Consider the following 17,379-nt stretch of genomic DNA (forward strand, 5'->3'; position numbering starts at 1 on the left):
CTCCTACACATGAGGTTTTGAGGGGCATTTAAGATCAAAATTAAACAGTTAATGTACCTTGGAAGTTCAAAATAGCTTTAGAATTTTCAGTTTGTAATAATTGAGAATATTTGAAGTAAGAATTAAGGGGGGAAACAACTTTGGAATGACAAAATATAAATGGTTACTTATGTGAACTTGTCTTTTAAGTATAATACTAGAGGAAAAAAGCAAAGCCATAATATATATTTTGTGGCATATAAATGCAAAATTTGCTTATTGCACAATAATGGAATACAACTTAAAGACAGACACACTTTGAGAAAAATTTATGCATTATATGACAAAGTCTTAATAGTCTTAATATTTAAAGAATGCTTATAAATTATAATAAACTCCATTCACAAAAGTCAATAAACAAGTATTAGATGCACTTATTACCTTTAGTAGTCTCACAAAGTATTCAAGAAATACAATACAAAATTTGACTACCACATTGGGTTAAAAAAATTTGTTGTTAACAAGGGCTTTGAGTAAATGTAGTATCGTATACAAATTTTCCTAGGGCACAAATTTCCAAAACATTACAGAATGTCATTTTTTAAAATGTATGTTTTTGTCTAGCAAAAGCATTTACCAGAATTTATCATAAGGAGATAATCATGGATATAATGCAGAGATATTTATTATGATGTTCTTTATGGTATTGAACGACTGAGAGAATCCTAATTGTTTACTAATAAGAAATTGGTTACATAAATTGTGATAGCTATATAATGAAATGCTAGGGGTTTATTAGAAATAATAATATGTATACTTTTTTACTGAGAAGGAAAATACTTATAAAAATTGAAATCAGCATGTTTAGCATAATGGATTACGTTAAAAACATATATTTTAGATGCCTGTAACAAAGTCAGAAAGATATGTACAATACACTGAAATGATAACAGTGGTATTTCTAGTAGGTAATACAATTATGAGTAATTCTTATTTGCTGTATATACTATATTTAAAAATATCTATTTTGAATGTATATTGTTTTGGAAGCAAAACAAAAGAAACTATAAATATGAGAATAGTTTTTTAAACTTCTAGTCCAATCTCTTGTGCAAAATTTGCTAAAGAAAAATGTGATTCAACATTGAAGTAAAGGCATAAATGAAGCTCAGATTTTTGGAGAAATTGTTGAAATGGAAATTTTTTGCCACCTCTTTTGCTTTTTTGCATAAGCCTCTCAAGGTGTAGTAACAGTCCCTGGAGCCTCTGGGAAACTTGTCAATGTTTGTAATGCTCATTTAATCATTTCAGTCTTGTATTTAATTCTAACCATGGGAGAAAGAAAAATTCCAATTTTTTTCTCTCTATTTTTCATCTCTAGGTTGTTCCTTTTGGTGCCACTGTCCAATTCCCATAATGTATCATTCCGCATCTGAAACTAGACACCCTCTGCAGCAAGAAGAGCAAGAAGTGGGCATTGATCCCTTGTCCAGCTACTCCAGCAAGCCTGGAGGTGAGTGTTGTGTGCAGGCTGTCTGGGAGTGCTAGGAAACCTAGCAGAGGGGATCCAGTTAGCTCTGGCCACCTTAAGGGTATAATTATCTCCAGGAAGCTGAGCAGTGCAGCTTTAAGACCATTTCCCTGGATATGTGTAGAGCACTCTTGACACTAACAAATACCACAAACAGTGAACTTTCAATTCCAGCCAGAAGCATTAGCCAAATGTTTAATACACTGCCTTTCTTAAAAAAAAAAAAAAGTCATAAACTAAACAATGACTTCAGCATAAAAATGTTGAAATGTGAAGTGGTCCTTCTCAAACACATTTTAAAAAATGCTGTTTTTGGTGTTGATTTTGTGGGGCTTTTTTCCCTCCGCTGCAAATTGAGATTATTATAGGAGAGACAATTTGCTTGCGTTTCCCTTTTAAAAAAATTTTTGTAAACAATTGAAATTTATGTACTGCCTTCATTCATTCATTCTATTCATTTTATTTATTTATTTATTTATTTATTTATTTATTTATTTATTTTTGTGGTGCTTGGGGTAGAATCCAGGGGCTTTTCTTTTATTATTATTATTATTATTATTATTATTATTTATTTTATTTATTATTATTATTTTTTTTTGGTGGTACTGGGGTTCCTGGAAGCCCTTCTATATCCGGGCTATGCTCCCAGACCTATTTTTTTAGTTTTGGAAACAGGGTCTCCCAAGTCAGCGCGCGCGCGCGCGGCCCTTTTACAATTTGCGCGATCCTCCTGTCTCCGCCTCCCACGCGCGGGGATTACAAGCGTGCGCCACCACACCCGGCCATCCAGGGGCTTTTCTACCTCTGGGCTATACTCCCAGACCTATTTTATACTTTATTTGGAAACAGGGTCTCACTAAGTTGCTGAGAGCCTCACTAAGTAGCTGAGGCTGACTGAGAGCCTATGCGATCCTCCTGTCTCAGCCTCCCAAGAGCTGGGATTACAAGCATGTGCCACCACGCCCGGCTATGTCCTACCTTTAAAGATCCACACTGAAATTGCTAAATTGAAAACTGTTTATGAAGTAAAACAAGTTGGAAATGGTGGTAAATGTCTGTAATCCTAGTACTTGGGAGCCTGAGACAGGAAGATTGCAGGTTCCAGGCCACCACTACCAATTTAGAAATACCCTCAGCAACTTAGAAAGACCTTGTTTCAAAATAAAAAAAAAATATAATGGGGCTGGAGGTGTGTAGAGTTAGAATGCCTCTGGGTTTAATCCCCAGTCCCAAGGAAAAAAAAAAATTAGCCTACATTGAGTTCTCTCCTATTAAAATTTAGTGAATGTTGATGTGTCAGAACTCTATTATTTTCTTAGCATTTATTTTATGGTAGTAATAACATACCTTTTTGATGAATGCAGTGAGTTTGAAAGTTTTTGATGCCTTATCCTTATTTTTAAGTGGTTCATCAAACATTTGATACAGCTCATTAACTTAGTAATTATAATTTTTCACTCATGAAATGAATATACCAGTTTTTGAGGTCAATTTTGAATATCTCAAATTAGTCAAAGTAATTCATATGTGCTTTTTATGCTTCAAATACAATTGTTATTTAATATCTTTATTGATGTCAAGGTCTGCCATTAGCTGGGTGTGGTGGTATATGCTTGTAATCTTAGTACCTGAGAGACTAAACCAGGAGGATCTCAGCTTCACAGGCAGCCTCAGCTTCTTAGTGAGGCCCTCTGCAATTTAGGGGACCCTGTTTCAAAATGAAGAATAAAAAATAGGGCTAGGGGTGTAGCATGACCCTGAGTTCAATCCCCAGTATCTTAAAAAAAAAAAGTCTGTCACTAACTTGTAGGTTTTGAGAATTATAAGAAGTAATTAACCCCTAAAGTGGCTATTTCTTGAGAACATGAGCTTTTTATGGAATGTATTTATTGTATTTTTGTGCACTTTAATTCCTCCTACATCATGTAAACATCATTAATGTTTTTGATGAAAATAGTAACATTTATCTTACAAACATCTTGTGATTTTATTTTTATATTTTTATATAAAGTCTCAGTAAGACTTCTGTTTAAGATCTTTATAATATAAAATAATGGTGACCATTCAAATTTTGGTATTTTAATATCTCAAAGGTAAGCAAGAAAGCTTTCCAAGAGATTTTTTTCTCTTAAATGTTACTAATACTTATAAGAAGCACTCATAAATAAGTTATTTTGCAAATACTTCTGTAAATGGGTTTTAAAAATGAAGACATGTATGTATATATAAAATAATTTCAGCAACAGTTTTTTATACTATTTCTGATTTGTATGTTTGAGAATATAGTTTTCAGTTGTTTCTTTAGTGCCTATTTTTCTTTCATCTATTTTATTAAATATTGAAGTGTTTATTTCATTTTTATTTTATTTTTTACCTGGTTAAAAAACATTTTAAATTAATTTTATCCTTTATTGTTTACAGAATGAGTAGTTACCTTTACTGAAAAGGCTTTTCGTTTATATCCCAGCCTAACATTTCTATGACATACTAAGTTATTAGGATTGAATTGATGTTTAAAAGTGCCATTAATTCATTTACCCCAAATGTTCATTAACAATGTAAATGTATGCTGATGTTCTATGAGACAAGGAAGTGACTAATGACTCTTCCAACTAACAACACTTAAAATGAATAGAAACTTTAGATAGCTAATCTTGAAGTAATCAAGACCCTCATTCAGCTTGGCATCTCTGTATGCTCTAAAACAGCTGTCAACTGTTAAAAATATATACAAAACACACATACCCACACGCACATGCAAAAAGAAAGATATGTAAATATCGAGTTCTTCAGAGCCATAAAGGTTACTCACCATAGTGGATTTTGTGCATTGTATATGTAAATATTTTATATAAAGCATCTATTTCATCTTAGATTTCCTTTTCGAAGAAAAACGTGTATTGCATTTTAATGGGATTGGCATATTTACTTGAAGAATCATCACCTTTCTAGTATGTTTGTTTATTTTAATTATTGTCTTCCGTGGGGGTGTTTCAAGTATTTTGAAGCCTTTTACACATTTCTGCCACAAGCTTAGGGGAATTTTTGGCTACTGGATGATTCATTTTCTAAGTAAACTCTGGACTTTAGATCAGTGATTTGCCTGTGTAAAAGTTGAGTGTAATTAAATACAGATTTCACAAGTAAATAACGTAAGTCTTTAAGTTTTCAAATCTGAAAGTTAACATTTATATGAAAAGAATACATTTTAGTGATTCTGAGAATTCCTTCAAGAATTAATAAAATTAGCCAGGTACTAGGGTAGAAAGAGAAAACTGTATGTTTATTTTATGAGAGAGAGAAACTGTATGCTCGTTTTTTTTTTTTTTTTTTTTTTTGTTTTGTTTTGTTTTGTTTTGTTTTTTTTGGTGGTACTGGGGTTCCTGGAAGCCCTTCTACCTTCGGGCTACACTCCCAGACCTATTTTATATTTTTGAAACAGGGTCTCTTATGCCAGCGCGGCTGGCTTCAAACCTGTGCGATCCTCCTGTTTCTGCCTCCCAAGCAGGGGGGGTGGGGGGGGATTACAAGCATGCGCCACCACGCCCGTTTTAATGGGTGGTTTAGGTTGAGGAAAGAGGCTGAGGGCAGAAGAAGAAATGTGTGTGTTCATGAAGAATAGTAGGGGTATGTTTTCATGTGAGGTAAACTTCACATCTTGAGTTATTTATTTTTTTTTCAAATAGAGAACAAGCATAGGAAATAGGATATCTTCTCTCTGCCCTATTAAGTTTGGTCATATATATAAGCTATCTTAAATTCCAAATTCTTTGATCAAAGGGTAATAACTGGCCAGCTCCCTGTAACTTAACTGAAAACAAAACAAAAACAGAAAATGTTTATTAGGTTTCATGTTTATTTGTTTTCAGCATGGGACTTTTAATGATCAATTAAGTGAAAAAATAATTGTACTGTTTTTAACTGAAAATATCAGAATCAAGATTTAGGGAATTTTAGCCTATTAACTTAAAAATATTGTTATAATGATTGGTTGCTTTCACAAGTTTATAAAAGAATGGAGTTTGATTATGATGAAAGAACATTTTTCTCTATTAGGCCTCTTTTGAAAATTAGCTTCAATTTTATATGTCCTAGTACTCACCTTCTTACATTTTATCATAAGAGAAAGCTTTATTATTTATTATTTACTTTATGTTTTTAATAGTTATTTAAGATATCTTTTCTTTTTTATATGCTTAAAAGCTTGCTTTCTTTATTCATTCTTTGTTCATGGATAAAATATTTTGCAACTTATTTGTAAAAATACAGGATGTTCAACATCCTGTCCACTCCATTTTTGCTGCCTATACATTTTTGTTCCAGATCTTTTCTTTGCACCAAAATGTCAGAGTTTTAGAACAGAATGGAGTGCCCTGGGTTTTTTGTTTTGTTTTTGTTTGTTTGTCTTTGTGTGGTACTAGGGAGTGAATCCAGAGACATTCTTTTTCTGAGCTAAACCCCCAACCCTGCTTAACTTGTTAATTTGGAACAGTGACTCTCTAAATTACCTCCTTTCTGGCCTGGAACCTGCAATTTTACTGTCTCAGCCTCTCGGATACTAGGATTATAGGCATGTTTCACTATGCCTCGTATGTCCTGGATTTTTTGATGAAGAAATTAATAATAACCAAAATAGTTGGCTGAAGTTGATAATGTGAAGTGATACTGTTCTCTTGTGATTTTTATGTGTTTTTTTTTTCCATTTTAGTAGAGATAGATTTAGAGTTGAATAAAAGAAGAAAATTTTTCTGCTGTGATTTAGGTATTTGATCAAAGTATAGAACCACACATGGTAAATAGGGCTGGAGATGTAGCATGGAATGAGAATGACCCTATGTCCCTAGATTCAACCCCAGCGCATAAACTAACTCTCTCTCTCTCTCTCTCTCTCCCTCTCTCCCTTCCTCCCCCACCCCAAACACCCCCCCCCTCCTTCTCCCTTCTTCTCTCACTCAAAAAAAGAAAATAAGAAAAGAAATGTGTATGTAAAACACTTTGAATTTTTGCCTTTATCTAATGGCTCAGATCATTTTAGGGAGGAGAAAAGTCTTTTTATTTTTTTTCTTTGTTTACAACTCTTTAGTACTTTACCAGTGATAAAATCCAAGCTGTAGATTATGATATGCATGGCTGTCTTCTTGTTTGTCTGCTTTGTTCAGAGTGCTCACCTAGTTTTAGGCTCTGGGCTTTCCCAAATACCATTGTTCTCTGACATTCCTTTTTTCTTTACAAACTCCACAGAATATATATTTTGCATATATCTGTTTCCCTGTTTACCATATCCACGTTTCAGATATAATCTTTATGAAGGTAGGAACCATGTTGGAAACATTTTTTTTAACTTAGTACCTGGCACATGGGCACCACTAAATAAACAATGAACTCAATCAACTGTGCTTTACCAGTTGGAGCACTCATCAGTAGTGCTAATATATTTTTTCTCTATATTCCTTTATTCTTTGTGTCTTGTTATAATGTGTGAAATCTGTTCTATTGTCTTGGTGATTCTAGTACTTGAATTTTTCCTTCTAGGGCTTTACGAGTAGATACTCTCTCCTCATTGTCCTCTCTGGTCTCCTTGACATCTATTCTCTGGAGTCCCTCTTAAAACTCACTTCTTTGATGTATCCCTTTAATTATGATCCATCTTATATGTATAAGTTAGTGTTTTCTGGCAAATAAATGTCAACTCATGATTACTGATTTAACCTATAGCAATAATCATTTTATAGAGGAAAGCTAAGGAAATAGATGATTACTTTTCCAAGCAATTCTGGGGCTTATTGTGAGAGCATAGAATATGTATGTATTATGCTTACTTTGAATATAGGCTTTTACAACATAGTTCTTAAATAATATTTGGGGAGCATATTGTTCTTAATTCTTGGTTTCTATATATGGCATTTATCAAATACATCTTTATTTTACATATGAAATATTGTAGAGTCAACAGCCTGTGAGGACAGCTTCTATTAAATTTACATCATTTTTTGTCTTTTTATCATTCAAAAAATATTTGCTCGTCGCCTGTATATGAGGCATTTGTTTGAGTGCTAGATAAAAATATTTCTTCATTTTCTGTTGTTTATGATTAATCGTCTTAATTTTGATTTGCAATATGAGAAAAGTAAATGGCCACTTAAGATAGAGAATGGTAAATCTTTTCTAAGAGGAACTGAAGGTATGCTTAGATAGTGTCTTGGTGGGAAATTCAATAGGAACTGAAAGCAGTGGAAATCAAGGAAGTTATGATGCCTTTTTATATCACAACCTGAAGGATAAGATGCCTTAGCCAGGCAGTTAAGTAAATCATGTGTAATGAGCTTACCCTCTGTTAAACATAAGGGAGCTTAGGTTTGTTGAAGACTAGGGTTCAAAAGAGGAGTGGCCACAGATGAGACTGTAAACTAGTACCATGAGGCCACCCATATTAACAGTGGGAAGTTCCCTGAAGGAATTTTACTGTCAGATTCGAATTTTAGGAAGATCATTCTGGCTACAGTAAGCAAGAACAGTGCAGTGGTGGGGTCATACTGTAACATTCTATGTGGGAAATAATAATGGCCTACATTGCAAAGGTATATTAGAAATGGGGAACAGTAGAAACATTTGAAAAGTATGTAGGAAATAGAATTAACAGTAATTGCTTTATGACTAAATCTGGGGAAATGGTGGGGAGAAAACTGGGAAGTAACATTCAGGTTTTAAAGTTGACCAGTTAGGTCTGTGATAGTCTTTGTACTGAGATAGGACAACCTAGAGAAGGAATTTGGAGTGGCACAGGATGGGTATGGACAGCAGAGGTTATAAGTTTAATTTCAGATGTGACTTAGAAGTGCCTAATGGCATTCAAAGGAAGACAGCGTGACAGTTTTCATGTGTGGTTTTGGGACTTAGTGTTGGGGTTGGACTGGAGCAAAGATTTGTCATCTTAGGAAATGGTTTGGTCTTCTCATAAGAGCATAGCCTGCAAGATCAGGACCTAGGACCAACATCTAGGAAAGCCCATGAAGGTCCTCCAGTAGGTGGCCTTTTGCAGGATCTTACAAAGGAGACTAACACAGTAGCTAGAGGAGTAGGATGAAAACCAGGAGAGTGGAGAGTCATAGAAGCCAATATTCCACTGGAAGCTAGTAGCTGAAAACTAGGAAAATAAAAGCATCCAACTGACAAAATTGTTGCCACTATGAGAAACTTAGTGCTTTTTGTAACCAGTGATTTTACAACCTTAATCATAATCTTCAATATTTTTATCTAAAGTAATTATGTACTCAATTCTTAACTAGCATGAAGAATAGAGAGAAAAGGCATACAGTACTTGAAAAAGTAAAAATGGAGAAGTCTTGGAGTTTTGGAAATTTGGAGGAGTTGATTTGTAGATAGGAAGAGGAGCATTATTTTTGGCATAATAGCAGAACAGAAAAGATGGCATTTAGGTGAAGTATGTTCATCAATTTGATGGCAGAGAACTGAATGAAGCATCACTGATACTGTGAATTTTAGGGGGAGGGAATAAGTTATATTTAAAGTACTTGTTGATGCCCGGCATGGTGGCACACATTTATAACCCCTGTGCTTGAGAGGCTGAGACAGGAGGATCACACAGGTTCAAAGCCACCTGTGCTGGCTTAAGAGACCCTGTTTCCAAATAAAAAAAGTATACAATAGGTCTGGGCATGTAGCCCGGAGGTAGAAGGGTTTCTAGGAACCGCAGTACCACCAAAAAAGTATTTGCTGAGAGTAAATATGACAAGATGAACCACTTGAAGATTGGTAGAGAGTGAGAAAGTATAGAGTGAGTAAGTATAGAAAACATAACCTTGGGCATCATTTTAATGGGTGGTACTGGCTTGTAAACTTGTTCAGAATTAAGCAGGTAGGTCATACTTGTGATTTCAGTACTCGGGAGGGTAAGACATGAGGATCAGGGGTTCATGGCTAGCCTCAACTACTTACGGAGGTCCTCTGCAACTTGATTAGAACCTGTTTCAAAATAAAGAATAAAAAATAGTGTTGGGTAATTTAATGAATATTGTGTTGAATCTGTAGATAATTTTGGAAGTATGGAGATTTTTATGATATTTATTCTTCCTGTCCATGAACATGGAAGATCTTTCCATCTTCTAAGGTCTTCTTTGATTTCTTTTTTCAATGTTTTATAATTTTCTTTGTAGAGGTCTTTTATCTTCTTGGTTAAGTTTATTCCTAAGTATTTTTTTTGTGGGAAATCCTGAGTGGAATTGTTTTCTGGATTTCTTTTTCAGTGGATTTATGGTTGGTATACAGTTCTGAATTTTTAAGATTGATTTTGTATCCAGACACTTTGCTGAATTTGTTGATCAGTTCTATAAACCTTTTGGTTGAGTTTGTTGGGTCTTCTAAGTGTAGTATATGTACTCTGCAAATAGTGAAAGTTTGAGTTCTTCTTTTCCTATTTGTACTCCTTTGATTTCCTTTTCTTGCCTTCTTGCTTTGGCTAAGGTCTCAAGTACTATATTGAAAAGAAGCAGTGTTAATGGATGTCCTTGTCTTGTTCCTGTTTTTAGGGGAAACTCTTGCAGTTTTTTTCTCAGTTAATATGATGTTGGCTGTGGGCCTATTGTAGATTGCCTTTATGATGCTGAGGTATGTTCTTTCTATTCCGATTCTCTGAAGTGCTTTTAGCATAAATGGATGTTGGATTTGTCAAATGCCTTTTCAAGCGTCTATTGAAATGATCATGTGATTTTTGTCTTTGTTTCCATTTATATGATGAATTACATGGATTGATTTTCGTATGTTGATCCGGCCTTGCATCCCTGGGATGAACCCTACCTGGTCATAGTATAAGATTTTCTTGATGTGGTTTTGAATGCATGTTGCTAGTATTTTGTTTAGCAGTTTTGTATCCAAGTTCATCAAAGATATAGACCTGTAGTTTTCCTTCCTTGAGTTATCTTTATTTGGTTTGTTTTGGTATTAATGTGATGTTAGCTTCATAGAATTTATTTGGGAGAGTCCCATTTTTTTTTTTATTTCATTAAATAGATTGAGAAGTATTGGGATTAGCTCTTCTATAAAAGTTTTATAAGATTCACTTGGCAAATCATATGGTCCTGGGCTTTTCTTTGGTGGTAGGCTCTTTATTGCTGTTTCAGTCTCTTTGATTGCTGTTGGTTGGTTGAAATTTTCTATACCAAGATCATTTCAAACAGACATAGAAAAATCAGTCTTTAAAATTTGTTTGGAACAACAAAAAAACCCATAATAGCCAAAGTAGTTCTCAGCAACAAAAACCATGCCGGAGGAATTACAATACCTGACTTTATACTACAAAGCCAAAGTGATAAAAACAGCATGGTACTGGTACAAAAACAGATACATAGAACAATGGAGCAGAATAGAAGACTCAGAAACAAATCCACATGCTTACAGCCAATTAATTTTTGACAAAGGGGCCAAAAACATATACTGGGAAAAAGATAGCCTGTTCAACAAATGGTGTTGGCAAAACTGGTTAATCATATGGAGAAAAATGAAAATAAATCCCACTTTTTTTCACCCTGCACAAGAATCAATTCAAGATGGATAAAGACTTAGAAATTAGACCAGAGACCTTAAGACTCCTTAAAGAGGACATAGTTCCAACACTGCAACACATAGGCACAGATAAAAACTTTCTCAACAAGACCCCAAAGGCATAAGAAACAAAGGCAAATCAATACATGGGATTGCATTAAGCTGAAAAGCTTCTGTACAGCAAAGGAAATTATCAAGAACCTCAACTGAGAGCCAATAAAATGGAAGATTTTTGCCAACTACTCCTCCAATAGAGTACTAAAATCTAGAATATATAGAGAACTCAAGAAACTCAGCTCTAAGAAAACAAATAACCAATCAAAAAATGGGCAAGTGAAGGAAGAAATGCAAATGGCCAATACATGAAAAAATGCTCAACATCATTAGCAATCAGAGAGATGCAAATCAAACTACCCTGAGATTCCACCTAACTACAACTAAAATAGTCATCATTCAAAACACAAGCAACAAGAAATGCTGACAAGGATGCAGAGAAGCGGGAACTCTAAAACATTGTTGGTGGGATTGCAAATTAGTATAACCACTTTGGAAAACAGTATGGAGAATCCTCAGAAGAATGGGAATGAACTTATCAGCAATACCACTTCTGGGTATCTACCCAAAAGAAAGGAAACCAAACTACCAAACTAATGCATGTGTATCTATGTTCATAGCTGCTCAATTCACCATTCCCAACTATGTAACAAGCCAAGATGTCCATAAACATATGAATGGATTACAAAACTATAGGATTTGTACACAATGGAATGTTACTCATCCGTAAAAAAAACACAGTAACATCATTTACAGGGAAATTGGTAGAACTGGAGGACATTATGCTAAGTGAGATTAGTCAGTCATAAAAAATAAGAAATTAGATGTTCTCCCTACTATGCGAAAGCTAGGTAGAAAAGGGGTCAAATGAGGAACTGTAGATGAAGAAGCAGATTCTATAGATGAGCAGATAAGGTCACCTAATCGAGGGGATGTGAGGGGGAAAGAGAGACATTCTCTAATGCACATGATGTACTTTAACAAATGTATCAATGTCAATCACTAAGCCAAACATGATAAAAAGGGAGGGGGAGGGAATGAGTAGGAACTGGTAAAAGGCTAATTGAGTGATGTGTGTATGTATGTTTCTACCAACTTATATCCCATTAAGATGCATGAATACAATGCACCAATAAAAAATTTTAAAAAATAGGGTTGGTGATATAGCTCAGAGGTAGAGTGGCCCTGGTTTCAACCCCCAGTTAGCAGTAGGATTTAATGAAGCAAAGCAGGCAGGGGTTTTGTGTCCATTAATGGGTAGACTGCAAGTAAGGACGTTGATGGCTGAAAATTTGCCTTGATGTATTGAGAATATAAGGAAGTTTGCTATCTGAAAGGGAGTTTTTAAAGGGTAAAATTAGGGGGATGAAACAGAGTAGTGGTGTTGGGAATCATGCAGAGTTTGTGGGAGCAGTTAAGCTTTGCTTGATGTCCAAGGAACAGGGATGATGAAGGTGGTAGCAGCCTTTTCACTAATTCTAAATAAACTGAAATGGTATGTGTCTTGTATTAAATGTTCCTTTCTAATTATCACCATTTTCCCAAGTTAGTAATGCGATCTTTTATCACATCTCTTAATTATTCTTGTGTGTTTGATAAATGCATTAATTCTGAAATATTATTTGGTAGTAGTCAGTTAAACAGCTCAGCATCATCATTAGTTCCACATAATAATTCATATCTATATTTTTCTGGAGAGGTGTTGGTATGAAGTATCTCTTACCTAGCAATATAAATAAATTCTCAACAACCATCGGCAAATGTTAAAGATCCTGCAGTAATGGAGTTTTCTCCCCTCTGCTTTTGTGATGATACAGTGGAGTATTTATTTCATACTACTATTTTGTGATTTCAGCAAATCTTTGGAAAGGGAGGAAAAAGATTCTTATGCCTTTGGAGGGATTTTCTCCTTGACTGGTTAAATGATCCTAGAAAAGAAAAAAATTTGAAAAGATTACATCCTGAAGAACAAAAACTTAAGTAGTTTAACTTTTACATGGAAGTGAAGAAACTATATTCAACCTTTATACAGGCAATTCTCAATCCCTCTGTGTGTGCACGTTTTCTGTGAGTATGTATGTATATGTATTTTTACACATGTCTGTATCACACAGTTAAGCATCTTTCCTCATTTCAGGGAAGGAAGGACTCCTTCAGTGATTTCTCCTGTCAAGTGAACTGTCCCTGTAATTCCCCTCTCAAGTCCTGCCCCTCAGTCCCACCCCAGTCACTGTGGTCTGGCTTTCTCATCTGGCTTTCTGGCCTAAGAGCCACTGCAACTGCCTTCGCTGGCAGCGCAAACAGATGGCGGCTGCAGAGAACGCAGACTCCTCTGTTAACACTGACACTTGCCACTGTTTTTCATCTTCTCTGCCCCATGTAATTTCTCTGGCAGTGGGTTCTGGAAAAAGGGAAGAGGAAACTGGCTCATCATTGCTCTTCTTAGATTATTAGATGGTGAGACACAAAGAGTACCCTAATGCAGGCTTTGTCCATATCTGCTCAGTTTTGGCTGGCAGGATCATATTTGAGCTCATTCTTTAGAACCTAGGATACAAACAATCAGATTAAAAATTTGGTTAGCAAAGTGTTCAAGATATTTCTTGTCTAAGTGTTAACTGTAGTTTGCCTTATTGAGCTAACTAGCAGGTTAAAAACAATTTAGAAGTGTCTTCTAAATAAAAATTTCACTGTAGACATGGAGGAAAAAGGCAGTTTAGTCAGACGTAAAACTAAGGCTATAAAGTCATCAAAGAAAAGTAGCAGCTTTATCAAAGGTAAAGAGTGAGAAATAAATGGGAAAATGGCTTGGACATTCTTAAATGCAGTAAAGAAGATTTATTTATTTATTTATTTATTTATTTATTTATTTATTTATTTATTGGTGGTACTGGTTATGGAACCCAGAGGCTTTCTACCTCCGGACTATACTCCCAGACCTATTTTATATTTTATTTGGAAACAGGGTCTCACTAAGTTGCTGAGTGCCTCATTAAGTAGCTGAGGCTGGCTTCAAACCTGTGTGATCCTCCTGTCTCAGCCTCCCGAGCACAGGGATTACAAGTGTGCGCCACCACACCCGGCTAAGATTTCTTTAAATAAAATGGGTTGTATGCCTCTATCATCTTGTACCCATTAAGATGTATGATTACAGTGCACCAATAAAAAACTTTAAAAAACAAAATAGATGATTTTAAATTTTATTTAAAAACTGATTCTTCCAGTGGTGGTAAGACAATAGGAAGAAGTGACATTGGAGAGTAATAAACAGGCCATACCTATTCCTCTAAATTAATCTGTTTCAAAGAAAGTCAGAGACCTCAATCTGATAGCAATAAGTTGGAAATCTGCCATTCATTCTCCTGAGATATCAGCTCACAGTATGAAACCCATCAGAAATCCATGCATGAAGAAAGGAGAGGGAAGAGGATTGATTTGTAGAATTCCCATGATTAGAAATTGTATGGAGGAAGCAGTACCTGTATTTTTTAAAAAATTTTTACACATATACACTAATCAAAGTAGGGGAAAGATAGAACATCAGATGCTCTCCCTAATATGCGGAAACTAGAGAAAAAATGGGTCATAGGAGGAACTCTAGACAAAGAGGGAGAAGCTATAGATGAGCAAATAAGACCACCCAACTGGGGGTAAGAGGGAAATCCCCTTAGGTACATGAAATGCATTCATGAGCATATCAGCCAGTCTCTAAGCCAGACATGAGAAGGAGGGGGGGGTCTTTGATCTTACCTAATCAGAGAGAGAATTGAATACCAGGGGTGGATGAAGGGAATGCAGGAAAAAGATGAAACCTTCCTTGGGGGAGACACTCTGGGACTGCTCAGTCGGACACTGTGCTTACATCGGCCCCACCCCAAGTAGAAGCTCCCCAAAACCTTCCAAGTTCATGTCTTAAAATTATCCCCTACGTTGCTATATCATGGTTAACTATCTTATATTTTTTATTTATTTTCTTATAGGCCTAAGTAAGGCTCCTTATGGTTTTCTTTAGGAGAGTTAAAAATTATGTATTTCAGTAGTCATTTTGAATATGATTTACTGCGTGGAGTTGTATCTGCATTACCTCTGTGGATGTTCACTTCCGCATTAGTGTACTGTAGCAGTTTAGAATTATCTATGTCATTTGTGGGTGTTTTTTTTTTTTCTATCTGGAGGTTGAACCCAAAGCTTCACACATGCTAGGCAAACCTCTGAGCCACATCTCTAGCCCTTTTTATTGAATTTTTTTTTGGTTTTTAAAAAGACATGGTCTTGCTAAGCTACCCAGGCGGGCTTTGTCCTTGAAATCCTCCTGCATTAGCTTTCTGAGTTGCTGGAATTGTGAGTATGCCCAATTAGCCGGGCACCAAAAACTTTGAGAATTCACTTTGTCCCATTGATATAATATTATTAATCTAAGTATTTTTATTTTAGACTTGCATTCTGTGGGAATAAAAAATAAGTTGGTTTGCTATCACTATACTTTTGCTGGAAGAAGAGAACAGGTCATTTTCTTTAATTACATCCTCAGTAAAATAAAAATAAAATTTACTCCAGTCTTTGGAAAACAATCTGATATTTTACTTTTATTTATTGCAATGCATTTCTCTCAGTTACATTATTTTTCCCCTCCCCCGACTTGGAAGTGTCTTTTGTCAAGCAAAAAAGTCTATTAGCTTTGATTTGCCAGTAGGTGGTGAGAATTTACTTAAGTCACAGATGAAGCTATACATGAGCCGAATAATCTTTTTTCCTATGGGAATAAAATAATTCTTTCACTTCTGTGGCCACCTTCTTCTTCAAATGTAGAGAGATGTTAAGAAAAGTTGTCCTCCTAGTATATTTATGTAGTGAAAATTTTAATAAAATATGACTGATTTTCACTGAGCTTAGATTATCATCAATCTCTTTAATTGGACTTTTGGATAGATTTTTTTTTTTCTTTTGGTGGTACTGGGGTTCCTGGAAACTCTTCTACCTCCGGGCTACACTCCCAGACCTATTTTATATTTTTATTTGGAAACAGGGTCTCTTAAGCCAGCGCGGCTGGCTTCGAACCTGCACGATCCTCCTGTCTCTGCCTCCCAAGTGTGGGGATTACAAGCGTGCGCCACCACGCCCAGCTGAATAGATTTGTTTTATTGAACTAAATAATAGGTTTTCAATCAGAAATGTGGACATGATAGTTATGAAATGCAACAATACTTTAGTGACTAGAGATCGTAAAGATGCATGTACTTTATCACACAGGGAGGGCCACACGCCACAGATCCGGGTGTTCACTCATTCACCAGAATATTATTGAGAGAGTTCCAATTTCTTTTTTTTCTCTTTCCTATTTCCTACATGAGACAGTAAAACATTTAAAAACTAAGGAAAGAAATACTAAAAAATACTGGAGAGCAATAAATACCAGAGAAAAGTAAAATAGAAAGATATAATAGAAATAAAATAGAATGAGTGAGTGAGGGCTTTAAACTATTATGGAAGGCAGATACAAAAGAGCCAGGCACACAGGGATGGTGTGTGTGTGTGTGTGTGTGTGTGTGTGTGTGTGTGTGTGTGTGAGAGAGAGAGAGAGAGAGAGAGAGAGAGAGAGAGAGAGAGAGAGAGAGAGAGAGACAGAGAGCGAGCGAGCGAGCGCGCACCACCACTAAACAAAAGTTTGAACAAAGGAAGTTTCTGGGGTAGGAATAGGCTTTTTGTACTTAGGAAACTGAAGGCAGACTGTTGCAGTTGCTACACCATGGGCGAGGGGAATGTCCAAAGGTGGATCTAGAGATCTTGGTAAACCAGGCTAAAGATTGTAGATTTTATTCTAAAAACTGATACTATTTAAAAGTCTGTATTGTTAGCCCAATTGAACTACTATTTTTATTCTAAAAAATAAAGACCATAACTATATTTAATATATGTTTTTGCTTGATAGCCAGCATTTAATAAGTAGTATCTGATTTATACAGGGTTTTAGATGCTTTAAAATTTGTTTTTATGTTGCAGTTCTTCACACCAGTCTCTTTGTATCTTTTCTCATTCTTAACATTTCTACAATTTAATGAAGTATTTTTTTTTTGCTTAATCTGTGATTAAAGGATGCTCTGAATTTTCCCATTTATCTCAATCTGTTTCTTCTGTCTAATCCATTTTATGCTATTTTACCAATATTTAAATGGTGACATTGTGCGCAGCCTCGTGAGACCACGGCTGTTGACCCATCCCGTGAGTGTATACGTGTGTGCACCCACATGCCTGACACA

General features: G+C 35.4%; 1 protein-coding gene across 2 annotated transcripts in view; it reads left to right on the forward strand.

Annotated features, from left to right (window-relative positions):
• Nucleotides 1-1,395: 1,395 nt before the first annotated feature.
• Nucleotides 1,396-17,379, forward strand: part of TBC1D5 (TBC1 domain family member 5) — a gene marked incomplete at both ends in the record, with an annotated part of 350,595 nt that continues 334,611 nt past the window's right edge. For both annotated transcript variants that reach the window (XM_080715898.1, XM_080715899.1), the window contains one exon: nt 1,396-1,492. In XM_080715898.1, coding sequence (XP_080572024.1) covers nt 1,396-1,492 — 97 coding nt within the window. The remainder of the gene's footprint in view (nt 1,493-17,379) is intronic.

The sequence above is a fragment of the Muscardinus avellanarius genome, assembly GCF_963383645.1.
Source record: "Muscardinus avellanarius genome assembly, chromosome: 18".
NCBI classification, from domain to species: Eukaryota; Metazoa; Chordata; class Mammalia; order Rodentia; family Gliridae; genus Muscardinus; species Muscardinus avellanarius.